At 49.5% G+C, this 20,029-nt stretch overlaps 1 protein-coding gene across 1 annotated transcript; it reads left to right on the forward strand.

Moving 5' to 3' along the window:
• The first annotated feature begins 1,699 nt into the window (after positions 1–1,699).
• On the forward strand, positions 1,700–19,139 carry LOC107316500 (RNA-binding protein 44). The gene is made up of 17 exons (XM_085553485.1): positions 1,700–3,423; positions 3,531–3,589; positions 3,889–4,062; positions 4,214–4,400; positions 4,495–4,520; positions 4,773–4,845; positions 5,149–5,251; positions 5,555–5,686; positions 5,848–5,921; positions 6,025–6,098; positions 6,337–6,727; positions 7,298–7,446; positions 7,568–7,716; positions 9,283–9,357; positions 9,556–9,708; positions 16,026–16,164; positions 18,268–19,139. The coding sequence occupies exons 1-17, from the start codon at positions 2,161–2,163 to the stop codon at positions 18,521–18,523; spliced, it is 3,477 nt and encodes a 1,158-aa protein (XP_085409611.1). The 5' UTR covers positions 1,700–2,160; the 3' UTR covers positions 18,524–19,139.
• The last annotated feature ends 890 nt before the right edge of the window (positions 19,140–20,029 follow it).

Genomic DNA, 20,029 nt, shown 5'->3' on the forward strand with positions numbered 1-20,029 from the left:
AATCGAAACCATAATGGCAGCAGATCCAGTTTATGACGTTGCAGGTGGTGAAGCTGCAAAGGAACAAAATCTTGCTGACTCTGAGTGTTGTACAGGTGCGGAAGCAGCTATGCCAGAGCTTCCTCAGCTGTTCCACAACTCTTTGTGTTGGTTGGCAGTGCTGTGGCTTGTGATCATAAGGAAGAGCAGACAGCATCTCTCAGCGGTCTTGCTGGAAATATGCTTGACAATAACGCATGCAGGAGTACAGAAAGGAGTTACCTAAATCTGCTTGCCATGCACCATCTGGGGGCAAAAGATGCTTCCTCACCTGATAGCACACGTGGAGTGTTGTAAAAGCTTGGGAGATGTGGTGAGTAATTCTAAAGTGAACCAGGCAGTCTATGCAAGTTGTGATTTTAGAGTTCTGGGAGAGATTACAGAGCTGGGAGACATTTTTGGCTGTCAGTAACCTCCTCTCTAGAACAGAAAGGTGCTGCCTACAGCCATTTTCAGCCTGGTTTCTTAAGGGAACGAGACATAAGCACTCACTCTTTGTAGCAGTGCTCCTGCTACAGCACATTTAAGGTGGTTCGATAGCAAATGAGGCCATTTGCAGGTAATAAACATAACTTCTTGTGACCTCTTGAGTGAGTGACTGTTTTGACTTCGCTGCACTTGCTGTGGTTTCAGGTGTTTCTTCTCAAAACACATTGGCTTGCAAAAACAGAAGAGCCTCTCCCTGTTTCTGAAGCTCTGCATTTGCTGTCCCCCTCCCAGGACCAGGTTCAGCAGCGTTCACACCACACGCCCACCTCACTCAAAGCGCGCCTCAAGCTCCCAAACCATTCATCTCTGCAATACCCAGGGCATGTGTGAGCCATGCTCAAAGGGGCACAGCATGGAGACGGGCTTTGCAAGTGCAGGCTCAAGACCACAGATGGACTCTGCTTATTTATAGCAAAGCTGGCTAAACGAAAACAGTTATCCCAAAGGCGAGGCATGCTATGTATACTCACACACAAGTGACTTGTTCATTTGAAGCTGGCAGTGCAGAGAGAGGGGATGTCTGTCCCACAGGAGGTCAGGGAGCCAAGATCACTCGGGCAAGGCCATAAGGAACGGCACATTTCTGTGACCCTTAATTCTGGGCTGTGCGCACCCATCACCAGCTAAATCAGGCCATAACCTCACTGGTGTCCAGCTAGCCAGAGCTCACAATAGACAGCTTTGGCCATGCCACATGTATGGGGACTGTTGAGTCATGGCCTGAAACACTGATCGATTACCTGAGGAGGGGACTGGGTCAGCCAGGGGAGCACGGGTGAAAGCAATTCACCTCCTAGACTCCATTCAAGGTCTGGCTGCCACCACGGAAGGATTTCTTTCTGGAAGTCCCTCCTTTGTGTAGCTTTTCATTGTGAGCCTAAACGTTCAGCTACACTGTTTAAGTATTTAAACAAACAAACATGAACAAAACAAAGTTACTAAAGAAATCACCTTCTCTGTTGTCAAGTTAAGCCCACACAGGGTACTTAGGATCACATAGGTCATGTCACTGATGCAGAATAGAAGGTTGGCAGTGATTAAGGAAGTCATATGCACACCATAAGCATTAGCCTTGCAATGGAAATCATCTGTGTGTTTCAACCTGGATATGATCATTTTGTGTTGGGAAATGGGCCCCACTTCAGGGGGCTGTGGGGCTGAGGGCCAGGGGGTGGTGGTTCTTTTGTAGGTGGTTGTGCTTTGGGGGTGGATGCGTTCAGACTGCCATAGCACTGTTTAGAAGCCTCTGTGCGTTTTTACTGCATTTTATGGACTCAGGGAGGGCAGACCTTGTACTTCAGGCGTTGCAGCAGCCAGGTTTAAAGGCAGTTTTGTAAAAATGAGGGTCCCGGAGCATGGCAAGATCCAAAAAGCTGCGGCTGTTTGAGGCAATATGGCAGTGGCAGCACATAGCCTCTGCCTCAGCCAATCAACACAGCAGCCGTTGGGGGGCCGTTGGTGGATGGGCTCCATTCTGAGGCCTGGGCCTGGCAGCGTGGGCTGCAGTCGGTCATAAGGAGAAGGCGTGATGTTCTACTGCACAAAACAGCTTGAAGTTGTCTCATTTATGTGAAGGAGGTGGCCGTGGTATCCTGAAGGAGGAGCTGTGTGGATCATTTCTGAGAAGGACCCATGGAGCTGCAGAAGGATGATGTTAAAAGCAAACAGCAGTGCCTCGTGCGCACCTCCTTGCTAAGCCCTTATCCCAAGGAAGCCCAGGAAAGCATCTACAGAGGCCTTGCAGCATTGTCAGAGGAAAGCTTGCCTTACTTGAGTACGTCTTTAGATGCAGATATTGACATGTATAACATGAGAATGAGAACCTGCAGTGCAGAGGTAGACAAAAGTGAGACGGAAGCTGATGTGCTGAGAGCGTGTGATGGTGGTACAGATTCCACCTGCGGGCTGTGCTATGGTGGGAGTCATGTCCGAGTGGGTGAAGATTCACAGCTGGAGTACATCAGTGCGAATGAAGAAGGCTTTGATGATGGGAATAGCTCAAGAGAGTTTCCTGAGCAAAGGGAAGCTGAGCGTTGTACAGGTGCAGAAGCAGCTATGGCAGAGCTTCCCCAGCTGTTCCAGAACTCTCTGCTGGTTGGCAGTGCTGTGGCTTGTGATCAGAAGGAGGAGCAGGCAGCTTCTCTCAGCGGTCTTGCTGGACATATGCTTGACAATAACGCATGCAGGAGTACAGAAAGGAGTTACCTAAATCTGCTTGCCATTCACCATTCAGAGGTGAAAGATGCTTCCTCACCTGATAGCACACAGCCCCAACAGAACCACAGGTGTGTTCACAGCAACTTAGCAGAGGGAGGATGCCCTTCACTGTTACCAAGGGAAAGGGCCCCAGCAAAAACCACAGAGCTCTGCAAAAGGGCAGGGGACTCTGAGTTTTACAGTTGTGAGGATCCCCTCCTGCACATGTGCAGTGCCAGCTGCGCTTACCGTGCTGCAAAGGTGGATGAGAGCCGACGTCCAGTCCCTGCAGTTCTCGCTATCAAGGATCTCTGTTCTGGGGAGGAAGCCTCAGGCAAATCTTGCAGTGCAAATACCACCACCTCCCTCAACCTGGAGTGTTGTGAAAGCTTGGGAGATGTGGTCGGTCGTTCTAAAGTGAACCAGGCAGTCGATGCGAGTTGTGATTTTAGAGTTTGCTTTACAACCAGCAGAAGTACCAGTGCTCGAGTTCCTCTCTCATCCAGGGCAATTAATACAGAGGTGACAATGATGAATGAATTCAGGTGTGTGGGTTGGCCTGGGGAAACTCGTGCCACTGTTGCTGGCAGTACAGAGCGGCTGTCTGGACCTGGTCCTACAGAGGAAATGGGGTCACAGCTTGCTGATGTGCACCAGGATGGCAGCGCTGGGGCAAATGAAAGTAGATCACAAGACAAGGTAACTTCGCAAATAATAACGTTGATGTGTAAAGCTTTGGTAACTTAACTCAGAACTTGTCTGTGCCAATGTTAATCTGTACCTTCTTTGTGATGATCTTTATTTAGGAACAGAGGGAATCCAAAGCTGAGTTGTGCAGCAGCTGTTTAAAGATAATGGCTGACAGGTGGGTCATGGATTGTTCTCTGTTTGGAGTTCTAGATGCCAGGTAAGATTTCTGTGTTGCAGATGGAAAGGCTCTGCTCATTGCAAGGGAGTTGGGCCGGATGGCCTTTAAAAGTCACTCCCAGCTCCAAGGATTCTGATTCTCTAATCCTGCAAATGGGAGGAACTGACTGTGTTCTCTTTTCCCTCCAGTCACATCAGAAGGCGGCTTCTGTAAAGCTGCTCATTTAACAATAAAACATAGCAAACCTGTAGTATTGACTCAAAAACTTTGAGATTGTATTTGTTGTTACTTTGAAGGCCGGCACACCTCAACAAAGACACTGCGAAGGATTCTGTGTCAGTCTGTCAAAGTCTACTGCAGAGAGCTATTGAAGCAGAACTGCAGGTTCTGAACGCTCACTATCAGATGTGCTACCGACACTGCTTGAAGATCCACAAACTGGCTTTGGAGGAAAAGGCGTGTTTTGGCAGGCACGTACATTAATGTCCTTCTGAGTGCAATGGATCACTTGGCATTAATTGCTAAATATTCACCCTGCAGCAAACCTGGTATTCCAACCACGGGATGCCTTACCGTACTGCTGATGGGGAACATTTTTCTTTCCTCCACGCATTTTAACAGATACTATGGAAATACTTCTGCTAATACTGAAGTAGGTTCAACTGTCATGTCAGTTTTGGAAGAGCTGAATAAGAATTACAGCAGTATGAGAGCGAAAATACAAACGGGAACACCTTTGAGCACACTTCCACCGCTGTCAGTCGAGATAAAGTCATTGCCAATTGTTTCCTCTTATGTCCCATGCCAGGTATTTTATTATTTATTATTGTTGTTATTATTGTGCTTGTTTGCTTTTAATAATTTCTTACTAGAAAATTAAGTCCTGTTTTCTCTTTTGCCAGTTATTCAGGGAGGAACTTCACCATGGGTGAGTAGTAGTCCTCATTTCTGGTTATAAAGCTCAAAAAAAAAAAAGGGAGCAGAGCTTAAAAGATGTTAAACTTGGGAATCCTTTATGTGGGGATGCATCTTGCTGCTCCAGACTGCATAGCACTTCAGGTGCAGTGGTTTCATTGCAGGGAAAGCTCTGCTCTGGAGTGTTCTCAGATGGGAGCTGTGCGGTGGTACGTGTTAAAAACTGTGGAGCTGCATTTAAATTGAGTTCTTGGATCTTTTGCAGTTCTTTTTCAGGCATGAGAAAAGCAGGTTTTGAAGCTTCAGGGTTGCAGGAAATCAGAACTCCTGTCTACACGGTAGGTAGGGGTTTGTCATTACTGAGTTTGATGGACATTTGTGCTGGGAGCAGTGACTCTTTTCAGGTATGCTCTCATACAGCCACGGGCTGTAAGGCTGAAGCTGGAATTCTCTGCCAGTAACAGCAAAGTCTGCTGAGTGACCAGTTTGGGTTGGAAGCAAAAACAACGTAGGGGTTCTTGTTGAGATCAGCAGGTTCTCTTTTTAAAATGAACCTGTTTTATTGATTAATAGTCTAAAGTAAAAAATATAAATACATTATCAAGTGCAAGTCGTATGATATAACTGGAATGTGCTCATAGGAGAGTGCACAGACCACATGTTTAACTGACAGCCAGCAGCCCAGTGACTCTGCATCCTCCAAGGTGTCCCAGGAGCAGCTTAAAGAGCAGGGAGTGCAGCACGGTAAGATCACTGCTTCTGGTGTGATATGACACGGTCTGCTCTTTGTTTGAGGGGTGAGGTGGGGAAAGGGTGTCAAATACATACTAGAAAGTGTTCCAACACAAGGAACAGTAGAATATCTCTGCATATCAGCCATCTATTTGTCCACAAAGAAATAATAATAAACCTTTGCCACTTGAAATAGATGGGAGATCTGGTATGTAGCAGCAAATAATGGAAGCGGCTGGGATCCTCTGAAACACATAGCAGTTTTATATTCATTCATCTGAGTGTAATCATCTGAAATCTATTTGTACCGCCAAGGATCTGTGAGAAACAAAGAATGGAATGAATGCTGGTTTGATGCTAGAGAGGAGTTTGCAGTAACAGATTTGTCACTAGTATCTGAAGAAGTGGGGAAGCACCCAGAGAAACAAGACATGGTTACTTTAAGAGGTGAGGTCACCTGCTTTTAAGTGAGGTACCTAATAATGGCATTGATAGCATGCGCTCTGTGTTCCTTTCTGCATCCTGCCCTGTAATGAGAATTACTTTACAGAGATGTCAGCTTGAGCTGGAAAAATGGTAACAGTCTGATTTCTTATGTTTGTTATCAGGAGCAAAGATAACAGAGGGTGCAAATGAGTGCACATTTGTTTGCATTGGTGGCTTGAGTTCATCTGTGTCAGAGGTACGCCTGCTTCCACTTCCATTGCAGCCATGTCTCAATGCTTGTGTGAATCTTCATCTTATAACCCTGCAAACTATATATATATCCGTGTTTGTTTTTGTAGGATGATCTGAGATCGCATTTCCAGAAGTACCAGATCTCTGTCATTCTGCTCTGTGAGGATTCTGATAACCACAGGTACATTAATAAAGCTTTATTAAGCAATGTTGATGCAGATTAGTTGGCAAAAACCTGTGATTCCAGGTGGCTTCTCACCTAATGAGAAGCTAAGCAGCCTGGAATTTTCTCTTGCGGTGTGGTTAATGCTCAAAAGATGAGAGTCATCCTGTGTTCATACAGATAGCACCAATATACTTACCGACACTGTGTTGTAATTGAAGATGTACTTTGCTTAGTTTCCTATTTTGTGCCTTAGATGCGCATTTCTTGGCTTTAAAGACACCTCCTCAGCAAAGTTAGCAGTGGAAGAAATGAACAAGACACAAATGAAAGGAAAACCAATAAGTGTGGAGCTTGTCAGCAATCCATCAGAGAACAGATCTTTGGCTTCCAACATACTTGGGAAGAAGCTTTGGTGCGAAGCTCTCTCTGTCACTAACAGTGCAAGCAGAGATCAGAGTGAAACGCTCCCGTCAGCACCTGGTTGTGTGGCAGCACCTGGCACCTCCTCTGCTTCTCAGAAGGTGCCTCTCCAGCCCGGGGCTTCTGCACACACTCCTGGCTCTACACAAGTACCGTCAGAAGCCAGGAGCCCCAAATCCTCTGCTGAAGGCTCTGTAAGTTTTCTATTTGCAGTTAATCAAAAGGTAATTAATGATTATTGCAGCTCCTCTATGTGACAGATTGGAGCCTTCCAGCTTCCTGCTCTCTAACATGTCACATTTATTGCTTACTGAATGGTGTTAGGGTATGAAAGCATGGAATGTGTCAGTTATAAATTGGTGACATGCTGTAAAAGAGTAAGAACGCCCTTTGTTTGCTCCTACATCAAGCTGTGATATTTCTTCTTAACCCCAAACCAGCAGCCCAGGCATTTGCATGAGATTTTTATCTTGTTTTTCTTCTCTTTTAGTTTTACTTGGTACCCTTTCAATGGGAATGTCTTTTGATTTTGATACAGGAAAGGGATGGCGATATCAAAGGAAACACTATCAGGTTTTAAATGTAATGGCACAGAAGTATCATAGGTATCGGTTCTTTATTCACTCTGGCTGGTCACAAGGCAAAATTAGTAATGGTTGGGAAGCTGTAGATATGCTATCTATCTGTATTTCTCTCACTTCTCTTTTTTACTGTAACACTTATTAGTAGTAAAGATGCTCCAAATGACTTGTGCATTGCATAGCCCATTCACTGTAATTTTCATGCGATTTTAGGCTACTGGAGAAAATTCCCTGCCAAAAGCACCTGCTGCTCCTGTCTCCTCTAATTCATTAGAAGCCTTTATGTCTCCTAAAGCACTGAACTTGAGCAGCTTTGCCAAATTAATGAAGAAACTTAAAGACGTTCATCCAGAAGCCAGCAGGTGAGAGTACTTGGATTGCATTTCTGCCCTGATGTATAATGAATACTATAGCCAGGAGAAGCTGAGCGCTAAATAATGGTACAACAAGTGATGTCAGCAGCTGTTTATGTTGCTCCTACAGAGATAAAATCGTGGATGCTCTGCTGGAGGTGAGGAAGAACAATAATGGTGTCTTAAGTGGCTTGTCCATCAGTTCTATTATGGAAAGGGCCTCTGTAATCCTAAGGAAACCAACGGCTGCTTGTACAGGGAAAGGCAGTGGCGATCAGTAAGTATTCCAGCCTACAACACAGATGTGAGTTAATCTAGCTGCATAGCCTGACAATGAGAGCTCCCTAGGAACCTGTTCCTGCACAATGAGTATGAATCCCTACAACAGCAGATTCTAAAGATGAGGTGCTGCTGCAGAACGTCTGTGAGCAGAGCAGCTTGCTGGCTCTGTGCACTCATCAACCTGGGTGCACTGGGGGTTTCACTGTGCAGGTTTTATCGATGAACGTAGTGGAGTAAATTAACAATGTTCTGGCCAAAGGTGACATCTAGTGGCCAGTTCCTGTGCAGCATTTCACAGAGGAACTCCAGGCTCGATTCTGGTTTAAAACCTGACGATTTTTTCTCTTGTGTGATATTTATTCCTGCTGTAGGTATTGAACTGAATAAGTTTGCTTGTCCCTTTGCATTTTAGCGTAATAACTTTTTGGTACGCAGTTCTCAGGGCTAGGAAACCTCGCTCCTGCATGCAAACTTCTGCCCTCCATAGTAAAAGCAATACAGCCTCTAGTGGTGCTCTGGGATGCTGACATCGCTGCTGTTTTGTTTCGCCTTACACGTGTTCAGGCAAAACTTAATCTGCTTTTCCTTTATCTTCCTTTCTGCGTAGATGATGTAATGAAGAACCGACCACTTCACATGACAGATTTTTGCAGTCCAACTCGCTCCGGGATTGTTCTGTCCTTCTTGTTTGTTTGATTTCGTGACAACTCGCTTAGCATTGCTGTTTGGTTTGCAGTTCTGTTTGACCGAACATAGCCCCAAGTTCTTTTCAGCTTTTTGTGCAGACAGATATTGAGTAATTCTTCCCAGTTTGGTTGTTCTGTGTAGTTCCCCGTGTTTCTTATGAGGTTTTAAGGCTCCCATTTTAGCACGTTGAGACTTATAGCAGCAGGACTTCTTTCTGCTGAAGCACACGAGCCCCGGCTCCGTGTCAGGCACGGTGATAGCTGCCATGCTAACAAACAGCCGGCACGCTTACGTGCTTTCCAGATAACAGTTCCAAATAGTGGGCAGAAATGTCAAGTATCCTTTTCACGCAAGGCAGGGAAGGGAGAGGCAGCAAGGGCCGGCTTGCAGATCGCACGGCGCTGGCAGTGCGCTTACATAAGCCCCGTGCTGCAGCGGCTGCTCTGAGCAGAGCCTTGCCCAGGAGGGCTGGGTCTAGAAGCTTTTCTTTTGGGTCCTATAGCACTGTGCAGGGGAAAGCCTCTCCCACACAGACCCTCCCCGAGGTCTGCTTTGGGTTGATACGGGAGCACCCAGCCTTTTGTTTGCCCGTGGAGCTGCTCCCGTGGTTTTACATCCTCTTCTGGCGACGGAAGGAGAGGCAGCTTGGGTGTGTGCCTGCCGTGGGGCTGAGGGAAGCCAGCGCTGATTGTCACTGGCGGGCGTGTGCTGTCATACCACTCATTGCTGTCCATCTCTGTCCCTTGGCTGTACTTTGCTCCTGGCTGCCCGTGCTGCCGAAAGCAGCCTTACCATGAATAAAGGTTGAGATGCCTTCTGCCCAGAGTTGTGCTGTCGTTTTGCTGTTTCCACCCCTCACTATTTGCTCTCCCCTCGCCGTGGTGGCAAACGCATCCCAAGCCCCGGTGCTGCGCTGCCAGGCGCTGCTGCTGCTTTATCCCGAAGCTGCAGGTCCAGCCTCCGCTTTGGTTTCCTCCCTGCCCGCACCCAGCTGAGCGCTTCGCCCTACCGCATCGCTAACAGCACACACCGCCCTCCGTGCTCCCTAGTTGTGCAACGAGATGGGCACGGTGCTTTACGGAGGGAGGCGTTCTGCTGCGACGAGAAAACGGGGATGTCCGTAACGCAGAGCGCTGCCGATTCCCGCAGGTGGAGCTGTGCGAACTCGCTTGATTTCTGTTAACACGAAACAAGCACCAAGGACGGGCACGATCGCGCCGCAGCTCCCGGCGAGGCGGCAGCCGGGCCCCTCGCTGCTGGCCATGGCACTGCTGCCCCGCCGCTTCCTCTGCTTCGTGCTGGGTGAGTTGGGCTGCCCCGGCATCCAGGGGGGAGAGGGGGACCCTGGGAGAGGCTCCTGAACGCGGGCTGTGCGGGCTATGCCCGCTCCGCGTCGGCTGCGGGGGGAACGGGAAGGAGCGGCCGTTCCCAAGTGCTGAGGAGCGATGGGAGTTGGGCTCTGTGTGTGCTGCCGGCGATGCGGTCCGACACGGTCCACTGTGCGAGGTGGGATGCACTGAAGAGCGCTCACGCCAGAAGACATCCCCTGCCTTTCGCTTCCAGTGCAGAAATTAACGACAGGGGAAGCCGCTCTAGGAGGGGTCTCTCCGTTTTTTCTCTCCGTTTTGCCATTTCTTAACCAGGCGAGAGGAGAGGAGCCAGCCAGAAGTGCTCCTTCTGGCCAATGCTTCTGAGCTGGGGATGGATTTGCAGGTGGGAGACAGCCGGTCACTTTGGGAACTCCTGCATCAGCCATCTGCTTTCACAAGGCGTGAGGTCTCCTCGATGTTGGTAGGGTTTCGTGCGCAACAGGTATAGGATTGGCTTATAACCCGAGTATACTCATTAAAAACCTTACCAGTGTGCTTTGGTACTTTGTGTGAGAAGCATATTTAGGATTGCTTAAAAAAGAAGCCGCACAGTGCCATGCAGCTGCTCTTGCGTGACACTGAAGTGCTCCTTGAGGAAACATAGCCTTGTTCTTTCCCCGTTTGCACTTTAGTGCAGGTTTTCTCCTGGTACCCTGCTGAATAATGCATGGGGCTGCACTGGGCTCATCCCAGCGCTGTCATTAACTGCACTGCTCTGTAGCTGCAGCTCGCTCAGGGGGAGTTAGGGCAGGCAAAGTGCACTCTGCTCTGCTAGGTGGGACTGTGAGGTACCACTGCCAGCACACAGCAGCTCCTGCTGCTGTAAGATTTCTGTCTGCAGTCCCTTTCCCTTCTCTAGGGTCACAAATGTAAGCCAGCTTCTGGGACATGACCCCATGGGGAGCTCGGGGCAGTGTCCCTCGTGATGGGATCCCTGCTGCTTTCCCCTTCCAGGGGTGGAATTCCCCCACCTTATTCCTGTGGTCACTCACATCGTTCCCATCTGTGCAGAGCCCTAAACCCAATCTTTGCTGTTCTTTAACTGGTGAAACATCCAGGTGGAAGGAAGTCATGGCCAGGAGGCTTTCCTGGTTCGGCTGCAGGACTTCTGCTCGTTCCTTTACTGCACCTTCCGCCACGTGGTTTGGGTTCAGGGGCTTTGGAAATAACAGAGCGGGAGCTGGTGGTACTCCAGGCTGCTCTTTTCCAGTTCCAGCACTCACAGCAGGACGTCTGCCTCAGTGTAAGCCACTTAGCTGTGATAGATGGCAGCTAATCCTGGCGCTGAGTTGGGGATGCATTTCTTTCACTGTGTCCTTTTGCAGGCTTTTATTTTAAAGTATGTCCTGCTCTAGTTGGGTGAAGAAAAAAAAAGAAGAAAGATTAAAAGAAAAAAAGCCTGTTTGTTCCTTCCTGCTCCATGTCTGTGCACAGATGTGGCTACACTGGGGGTGACCGCTGAGACAGTGGAGTGGTGAACGCTGAGGTCGCTGATGCTTCTGATGAAGCAGGTGTGGATTTTCTTTTTCAGAAAGGAAAGATCAAACAAGCTGTGCTAACAGATGTGCCGGCAGAGTATGAGTGCTGAGGCAGACACAGAGAGCTCAGCTCTCACAGAGTGCAGGGGCTTTGCTGAGCCCTGGCTGCCGTGCCAGTGCAGCTCCTCGTGCTGAGCTGTGGTCTCATGGTGCAGCGCAATGCAGAAGTGCTCAGGCAGGCCTTCTGGTTCTGTTTCAGTGTTACGAAAGGAAGACAGTCTGCTTCAGATGCCTGGATAGCATCTAAAATAAAACTGGGGGAGCCAGCTTAAGGCTGAGACCGCTTTGTTGCATCTCTGTTGAGTTGTTGGTCACTGCTGTGTCAAGTCAGTGCAGTCACTCCTGCTGGCTCAGAGCACTCTGCCTTCCTCTTCACCACCTCCCTGCCAGCCTCACCTGCTGAGCTTTCCTCCTAGCAAAAAAAAAAAAAGACACTGATTGGTGGTGCTCTAAGCAGCTGGCTGCAGTCTCTTTACAAAGCTGGGGGATCGACTAAAATAACCCCGATCCTGTTTGCCACGCTGGAGCACCAGCTGTGTCGCAAGGTACCTGCTGCTATTAAAGGTGAAATAGCTGTGTTAGGTTGGGTCTGCTTGTTGACAACAGCAGTCTCTCCGGTGGGCTCTGCCGCCTGATATCTGTTTGTGGAGTTCCCTGTGGGCCAGGTTGCATGTGGAGCTTGGTTATTGCTGGTGCCGATGGATGAAGTGGGATCGAGCGCTCCCAGCTCGAGGCTGTCAAGATGCACAGAAAACCACCTTATTTCTGTTAAAGCCAAGCAGATTTGCAGGGTTACTCTGGCATTTGGCTGTGCTAGGTCCTGGAACAGAGGGGACTTGAGGCTTCCTATTCATGAGAAGAGATGTGGGCCTCTGTATGCAAAAAGGCAATGATGAACCTGGGCTCAAACCTGCTTCATGCTCTGCCATCAGCACTGGTACTGCCTTGTCCTTTTGGGTAAGGCTTGGTAGGAAGCTGTCTGTGCTCTGTGTGGGAGAGCAGAAGTGCGTTATTCAGCTGGAAGGGAAAAATAGCCTGCATCAAAAATCCCGTCTTAAAAGTGAAATAAATGGTTCCCTAGCTGGGAAAATGCATGTTGAAAGTATTTAGGCGAGCTGTAATTCTTTGCAGCCTGGGATGAATGCATCAGCAAGACACTGGAGCTGCTTATTTTGCTTTGCTCTAATGGATTTTTATATGTATTTATTTTGTTCTTTGTAGACTGTGTGTTCAGCTGAGTGAGTAACGTGTGTCCGGGAGCCATTATTTTTTAGATCTCAAAGGTAGTTCAATAAAGCAGCCTCTGGCCACGCACAGCAGAACGCACCAGCTTAACGCAGACAAATGCTTTAGGAAGCCAAGCAACATGCTCAGAGCTCTGCTGTCCCCAAACCTACCTCAGGAATCCGTGCCTGTGCTGCTGACCCTCTTCCTGACACACCCCAGGCACTGTGGGCATTGCTACTTCAGGTTGCCTCAGCATCCTTCTGCTGGACCCACGTGGCATCACCCAGCTGCACCTGTGCTTTCATCTCCACTGTTTTTGGCATCCTTTTCTCTGCCTCCATTGCAGAAATAACCCCAAAGCCTGGCTCCGGTGGCAGAATAAGCATGCAGGCCTTGCCGTCCTCCTTGCAACCCCATGGTCTCTGGGAGTACTGGGTAACAAAAACCCATGCTTCCCTCCGATACTTTAACCAGCGCAGATAATTTTTTAAGAGCCCACGCTACTCATTAAGGATGTAATTATAGCTAACTGCTCGTGCCAGATTTTGGTGTGTAGTCAGCCAGCGGTTGGTGTGTAGTGTGCCTGCCTTTGTGATTCATAGTCCCGTCCCTCCCTTCTTCATCTGGTCTTTATTTTATCTATGTCCTAAATCAGGTTGGGTTGGGGTTGATTTAAAGAAAAGGAGTGTTTGCTGTTCTGTCCTGCATGGAGTCAAGTTTGGAGACATCCAAGCTAAGTCCCCTTCCTGGAAATGTGCTCGACAGACACCAGCACCTGATAAGAACATCGTGTCTCTCCTGCTGTTCCACACGAAGAACTGAGGCCGGGGGAGGAACTGGAGCAGCCCGGGGGTGCCTGTTGCCATTTATTCATTAGCTGACAGCATCCAGCAGTGGTGCTATCAGGCAAAAAGTCGGTCCTGTTTTAATTTTAATCCAATACTCTGGATTGAATTAAATCCTACCACAGCTGCTCTGTGCTGAATCATCCCTTGCGTGGGGAGAAGTTGGCTGTAGGTACAGGAAACCACTGTAAGAGATGCTCCGTGAGATACTGACCATGGAGCTCTGCCACCAGAGGTGCCTGAGTATGGCAGAGCGTCAGCCCAGGGTTTCTTCTCAGGAGGGGGAAGGCTGTGTGCAGGGCCATATTGACATCAAAGGGGAAAAGAAAGCCCTCAGGAATGTCTCTGCAGCAAGTTTGTGCTGTGGGTGGTTTAGGTACGCCGGGCAGACCACAGCCCGTCTGCTTGCATGTGGGCACGGCTGGAAGCTGTGGGCTTTGCTGTAGTGCTGGGAGCGCTCACTGGGTGCTGCAGTGCTGTGTAGGTAAAGCCTGAGCCACAAACCTCATTCTCAATGCAGCAGAGCAAACCTGCAGACAAGGGGAAAGTGGAGTGATTTCAGCCTGGGCTTGTTCAGAAAGCAAATGATTTCACATAAGGCTCTGTGCTGTTTGGAAGAAAATATTAGGATTTTAGTTCTTGCAGCCCAGAGCTTTGCTGGCCTGTAGATATGTGTGCTTGTTCACTGCCAGCCTTGCTGCAATTGTCGCTTAGCAGTGGTCTGCAGCCTTTGGGGGTTTAATTAGACCTCTGAGCTTTGAGCTGAATATCCAGCTGTTTTCTGCTTGCTGCCGTGCAGCCCTGAGTGCTCTCCACCAGAAACACCTGCCAGTCCAGCTGGAGCTGGGATGATCGCTAATATGGGCAACGTGTGCTCTGCACGTGTTTCATTCTACATCCAGCACCGTCGAGGGGCATCACAGGCGTGAGGGCATTCATTTAATGGCATTACTTTAATAGCAGAGCAAACCAAGGGACCTGAACCGCTTCTCGTACACCTTGCACTCCTTTCCCAGCTGCTCACAGCCACGCTCAGCCCATCCGTGCCTTTGAGTTGCTTAGACTGGCAAGTACTTAAAGCTCCCCAGGGTCATGTTTTTACTTGGTTCATTTCTTGGTGCCTTTAACTTTTATTTTCTCATTCTGGAGTTCATTTTTGTGCTGAATACGAGATAGCTGTAGCTTGCAGCCGCTCAGGTATGGCTTGTGGTTTGCTTCTCATCTTTCTGCCCAAGGTGGAGCTGCCAATTAGGATGTTTTCCTCTAGGAAGTGCCCACGGTGTCCGTTATTCGGGAACAGATGTCAGGAAATGCTGGGCCTTCACTAATAATAGTTGTTGTGCTGGTACAAGTGGATGACCTGTCTCCAGTCTCAGCTGTGCTAATTGGCTCTGAGCAGCCCAGCTGAGCTCAGTTAAATTCTGCTTCTCCTCATGTTGTATCGCTCTTGAATTTCTCAAAGCAGCTTTCTCTTCCCTGGTTCCTCTCTCTGCTTTGCGTGCCTTGCTCGCTTCTGCATGGCTCCGCTTCCTGCTTTGCCCCCAGTTCCCCTTGGCCCCTCTCCTGCCTTTTTCAGTCTGCTCTCATCCAAGGCCTGCTTTCCCCCTTTGCACCCGGTGCTCAGCATTGCTCCCGTGGACGACTTTGGCCATCACAGCCCGTTGCTCCCAAGGCCAACATTTCTGCAGCTAAACCGCGCCAATTATTTCTTTTGTCAAGAAATGAAGTAAAAAATACACCCCCCTCCCCTCCAGCTTTTGCTCTGAGCTATTCACATGGAGCAAAAAATAGAGTCGGTATGCAATGCTTGCCTGCAATGTGCTCCAGTAGCTGCAAAGGCACCGGCTGGCACTTTGGGACCAAGAGCAAGGTATTATTTTTAGCCAGCTGCAGTAAATCATTCCTACTAAGGTTTTTCTTTCAGCCAGATCGCTGTGTACCATTACTGCTGCTTTCCATAGAAAAACTGCACAAATTCATCCAATAACACAACCCGTTTGGGAGCCAGCCCAGTTGTGCTGCTCACAGTCACTCCCTGCAGCCCTTTCTCCAATGAGGTCTTCATGCTCCAAATTCCAGTGGTGGAGCCCACAAGAAGCATCTTTCTGCTCTGATCCCAAACCTCTCTAAGGCAGAGCTCAGACAGGTGGTGACACAGATTTTGGTGCACGATCCATGGGTATGATGGATGTTGGTTTGGAAGCATGGTGCCTTGCAGGTCATTTGTAAGGAGTCCTTCACACAGGACCCATCTGTACTGCTGGTTTTTAACCAAAGCACTGGCAATTTGAAGTCGTGCGATCAGCAGAGGATGAGGCTGCGTCCTTTCTTACTCATGCCTTACCTGGGAGGACATGCCGTGAATAATTGATTTGGGCATCAGGCACTTGGGCAAGTAACAGAAGATGATACTGCAGGGTCAGAGGGACTGGGGAGGGGGGAAAAGAAACAGCACAGCATGTGTTTGAGGGGGCTGTCTAAGAGCAGGGCTGCCTTTACTTCCTGCAGATGGGTTTAGCTCCAAGTACCGGCTCAGGCAGGGCAGGAGCAGGGCTCTGTTGTGGGTGCTATTCCATGCTGGTCCTATGGTAATTATGTATGTGGCGACCCACAGCCTGACCCCCTGGCCTGTCTTTCAGCCCATCACTTCATTGCGGCGACAGCGTGCCATGAGGCGGAGTACGGCCGGCAGATCCGTGAGCGCTGCCTACGGCCCTTCAAGCTCAGCATGGAGGGCATCGGGCAGCGGCTGTGGTGCGACTGGGACGAGACCATGGGGTAAGTAAGTGTGGGTCTTCCTCTCCAGAACACCTCATGAGCCAAAAAGAGAGTGGGGCCAGGGCTGGGAATTAGCAGCAATCCGTGACATACCTGGGCTGCTCTCACCAGAGCTCACTTCCCATGTTGCATTCTCATCCGACATCGTGCCATGGTCTTCCTCTTGAAGACAGAAGAGCACAAAAACAAGCTCCTGTAGCACAGCTAGGGAGTGAGGACAGCTGGAAATGGAAAGCAGATGCTGCCACGTGCCATGAGTGTGTTTTGCAAAAATAGTTTTCTGGTTAATTTCCTGCCCGTTCCTCTTCTTCTGTGCCAAATTGATACCTCCTCTCTGTGTGTGTATGTAAACATCTGTAGCCTACAACAACGACAGCTTGGATTTTCCTTCCTCTTTATCAACAATAAAATGGGAGAGAGAATGAGTGGCAAGACTGCGTGGGAGATGCTCTGCTGCTGGGAAACCTCATCTGCCCCAAAATCTGACTCTTCTTCCTAAAAAAGGCAACAGATTTGCCCCTTAGTCCTTATTCCATTTTTTTCTATAGGCAAATCTAGCACAGCGTGCATGGAACATCTCTTGGTTTTGTGACATCTGGGGCTGCTGCCACTGAGGAAGGGGCACCTCTGGAAGTGCAGCTCTGGTTTGGTCCCACCTGTGAGCTGGATGAGGTGTGATCCATCTCCAGATCTTTGGGGAGGCTGCAGCACAGGAAGGAGAGTTGTGTCAGCGAGATGCTTCTTTATTTCTGACATCCTGATTTTCTTCTAAATAGCTTCTACTAAACTTGTTATCCTTGAAGCACTTGGAGGAAATGTTGATAAACTCGCAGTGTTTAATTTGATTGCACTAGTTCATTTGCTCTGTGGGATCACAAGCCTGGGGTTATTTAGGAGATGACGTTCTGCCTTGTTGCTTTTTCTCCATACCCGCCCCCAAGCCAAGGAATTTTGATCCTTGAAACCCTTCTTGAACAGAGATCTGAAGGAGAAATATTTGCAGGTTTTGCCTTTAACAGGTCTCATGTCATCTGGCACTGGGGTCCGAGCTCTGATTTCTTGTATTAGAGGTGGAATAGCCATGAGACACATCAGCTAAGGCTCAGATGACCATTACTGCTCTTACCACCAAAGTCAAGTTGGGGTCTTTCTGTTTATCTCTGCATTTTCCCCAGGCAGCTGACCTCTACTCAACATTCGGACCACAGGGCCTGTGAACAGGTTTAACCAACACCAGCAAGCTCTGCTTGCTTTCTCAGTTGTGCTTTAGACAATGCAAGTCTTCATAATAGAATCACAGCAGCATTCGGGTTGGAAAAGACCTGCAAGATCACCAAGTCCAACTGCAACCAAACCACATCCATCCGTGCCATGTCCACATGTCTCTTAAACACATGTTGGCTGCAGCGCTGCCCTGTGCAGACTGTCCTGCAGCCCAAGCCTCCCTCTCCATGACAAAACGTAGCCAGCTGTGTGAGCTGCCACCTACTTCGGGAAGGCAGATCTGAATTAAAAAGTTCCATGCACACTGTGTGTTGGGAATGGAGGGGAATGAACCACCCCACCACCAGCATGGCACTGCAGCTGCAGCCGTCACTCAGCTCCGGCCGCCGAGGGGCCGCCTGGCTGTCACCCTGCTAAGAATACACCCCAGGCATTTCTATTTATCGCCGGCTTCCCAAGTGTCTTCGGGATGTGCCGTCTTGAACAGCAACCTTGCAGGGGAAGACATTGTTTTCTCTCCCTTCCCTTTAGAGAGCAGGCTCACCAGTAAGAGAAACCTTCCATTTCTGTACCCGGCTACCCACAGCCTCATGTATTTGTGTGCACATACAGACACCTCTACAACAGAAAGTACTATCTCTATGATAGAAAGTATGTTTGCTGACATACATACAACTGTATTTCTATTATGGAATATTATACTGTATCTTGGCTATTATATTTTACCTTCATTACAACGCACAGTAACACTTACCATCACAATGGTTGGGCTGGGTGGATCCATTTCAGTGGGGTCTGCATGTCGCACCTGGCAGCGGGCGGCTGGTGAGGACCCAGGTGCCCCGCTGGTGTCACCGCTGTGCCCTGTCTGTCTTGCAGCACCTACGGGGAGCTGACGAACTGCACGGTTGCGGTGGCTGAGAACCTCACTTGCTACTGGCCCAACCGCTTGGTGGATGAGTTCTTCGTTGCCGTCCACAGCCACTACTTCAAGAACTGCTCCCCGTCCGGCCGGGCGCTGCGTGACCCTCCCAACGGCATCCTCTGCCCCTTCATCCTGGTGCCCATCCTTGTCACCCTGCTGATGACCGCGCTGGTGGTATGGCGGAGCAAACGCAGTGAGGGCATCGTTTAGAGATGGTTTTCAGGGGAGAGCCTGGCCAAGGAGCATCCCAGGGGTGCCGAGCCCCATTGGTGCTGTTGCATCCTTTGCTGGCCCCTTCCCGGGTGGTGGCTTCCAATTAAATCCATCATTAATGACCTGGGGATGCTGGTGGTAGTGAGGATGCTGCTCACTGGGCGATGAGAGAGAGAGTTGCAGCTCTGCTCAGCCCTTCCCTGCTTCCCTCCCAGCAGCCCACAGCATCCACTGGGGGGAAAAAAAAAGGGAAAAAATGGAAAAATCGGGGAAAAAAACCCACAGCAGGGGTCAGTGTCCTGCCTGTGGTGCCAGCACAGCACTGGGACGTGCCATAACTACAAGGACAGCGGGTCAGAGCACAGCCTGGGTGATGAAACCTTCACTTTTTATCCTTTCTGTCGTTGTTTTATCCTTAGTAACAGCAGGAAAAGCACCTTCTCCCCCTGCCCACCTACAGACTGGCTCTGACTAGAGATGGAAAGATGGGTGATGGTCACTGCTTCGCACTGGCGGGTGACACCGGTGGTGGCACTGATGGCCTAAGAGGTGCCCCAGTGAACAATGGGAATTAGGTGCTTTTCCTAATTAAATAAATACATGCAGAACTAAAGCAGGTGGCAGTCTTCGGTGCATTCCCTCCACAAAGTGGGCTCTGGGTGCATTGAGGTCCCATAGACCTCCTTGCTGCCCTGCTGGGTGTCCCCATGGGTCTCCTTTGGTGTGCCAAAGGACTTTACCTCCAAACCAAGCCCAGGGGAGGGAGGTATGGGGAGGGATCCTGAGGTGAGATGTGGAAGCTGAGGGGGAAAACAGAGCTGGGGGATTACAGTCAGCCCATGGAAGGAGGATTTCAGTGGGGAGGCTGCTGGAATGGGGCACGGGCCCAAGTGTGGGCCAAGAGCAGCCCCAAATCACCCCTGCCACCTCGTGGAGGGGTTCATCCCTGGCACAAGTGAAAATGGAATGTGTTTTCCAACCTGCTTGTGTGTGCTTTCCTCCCTACCATCCCTGACATCACCACTTTGGCAGTAAAGATCTGCTACAGTCACCTCCCGCTTAAAGGAAAACGTGCTGCTCCCCTATTCATTACAAATACACACAGAGGCTGCGTCTTCTAAACTTAAGGCACTTCTGCCACGTGCCATGCACACATCTCATCATCTCCTTGCTTTTCTGGGCCCCCAGTAACACATGCAGGAGGGAAATGAAGCCAGCAATGCTGCTGTGACCCGCTGCAGCTGCCTGTGCACAACAGAAGAGGAGGAGGCTGAGCAACCTGGCCACTGCACAACACAACAAATGCTCTGCATGAAACCACACCAACATTTATTCCTGGGCTTTATCTAGGTATAAAAGCTGCTGCGCAATTCCCCCGAGGTCAGGGTGAGCAGCAGGAGCTGAGGGCACCAGCAGAAGAACAGAAAAGCACCCACTCACAGCGTGGTGCTACCCTTTCATTACTTATCCCCTCTCACTGCACCCCCAGCTGAGGGCAAAGGC

The sequence above is a fragment of the Coturnix japonica genome, chromosome 7 (genome assembly GCF_054131305.1).
Source record: "Coturnix japonica strain WE chromosome 7, WE-NBRP24, whole genome shotgun sequence".
Classification (NCBI taxonomy): Eukaryota; Metazoa; Chordata; class Aves; order Galliformes; family Phasianidae; genus Coturnix; species Coturnix japonica.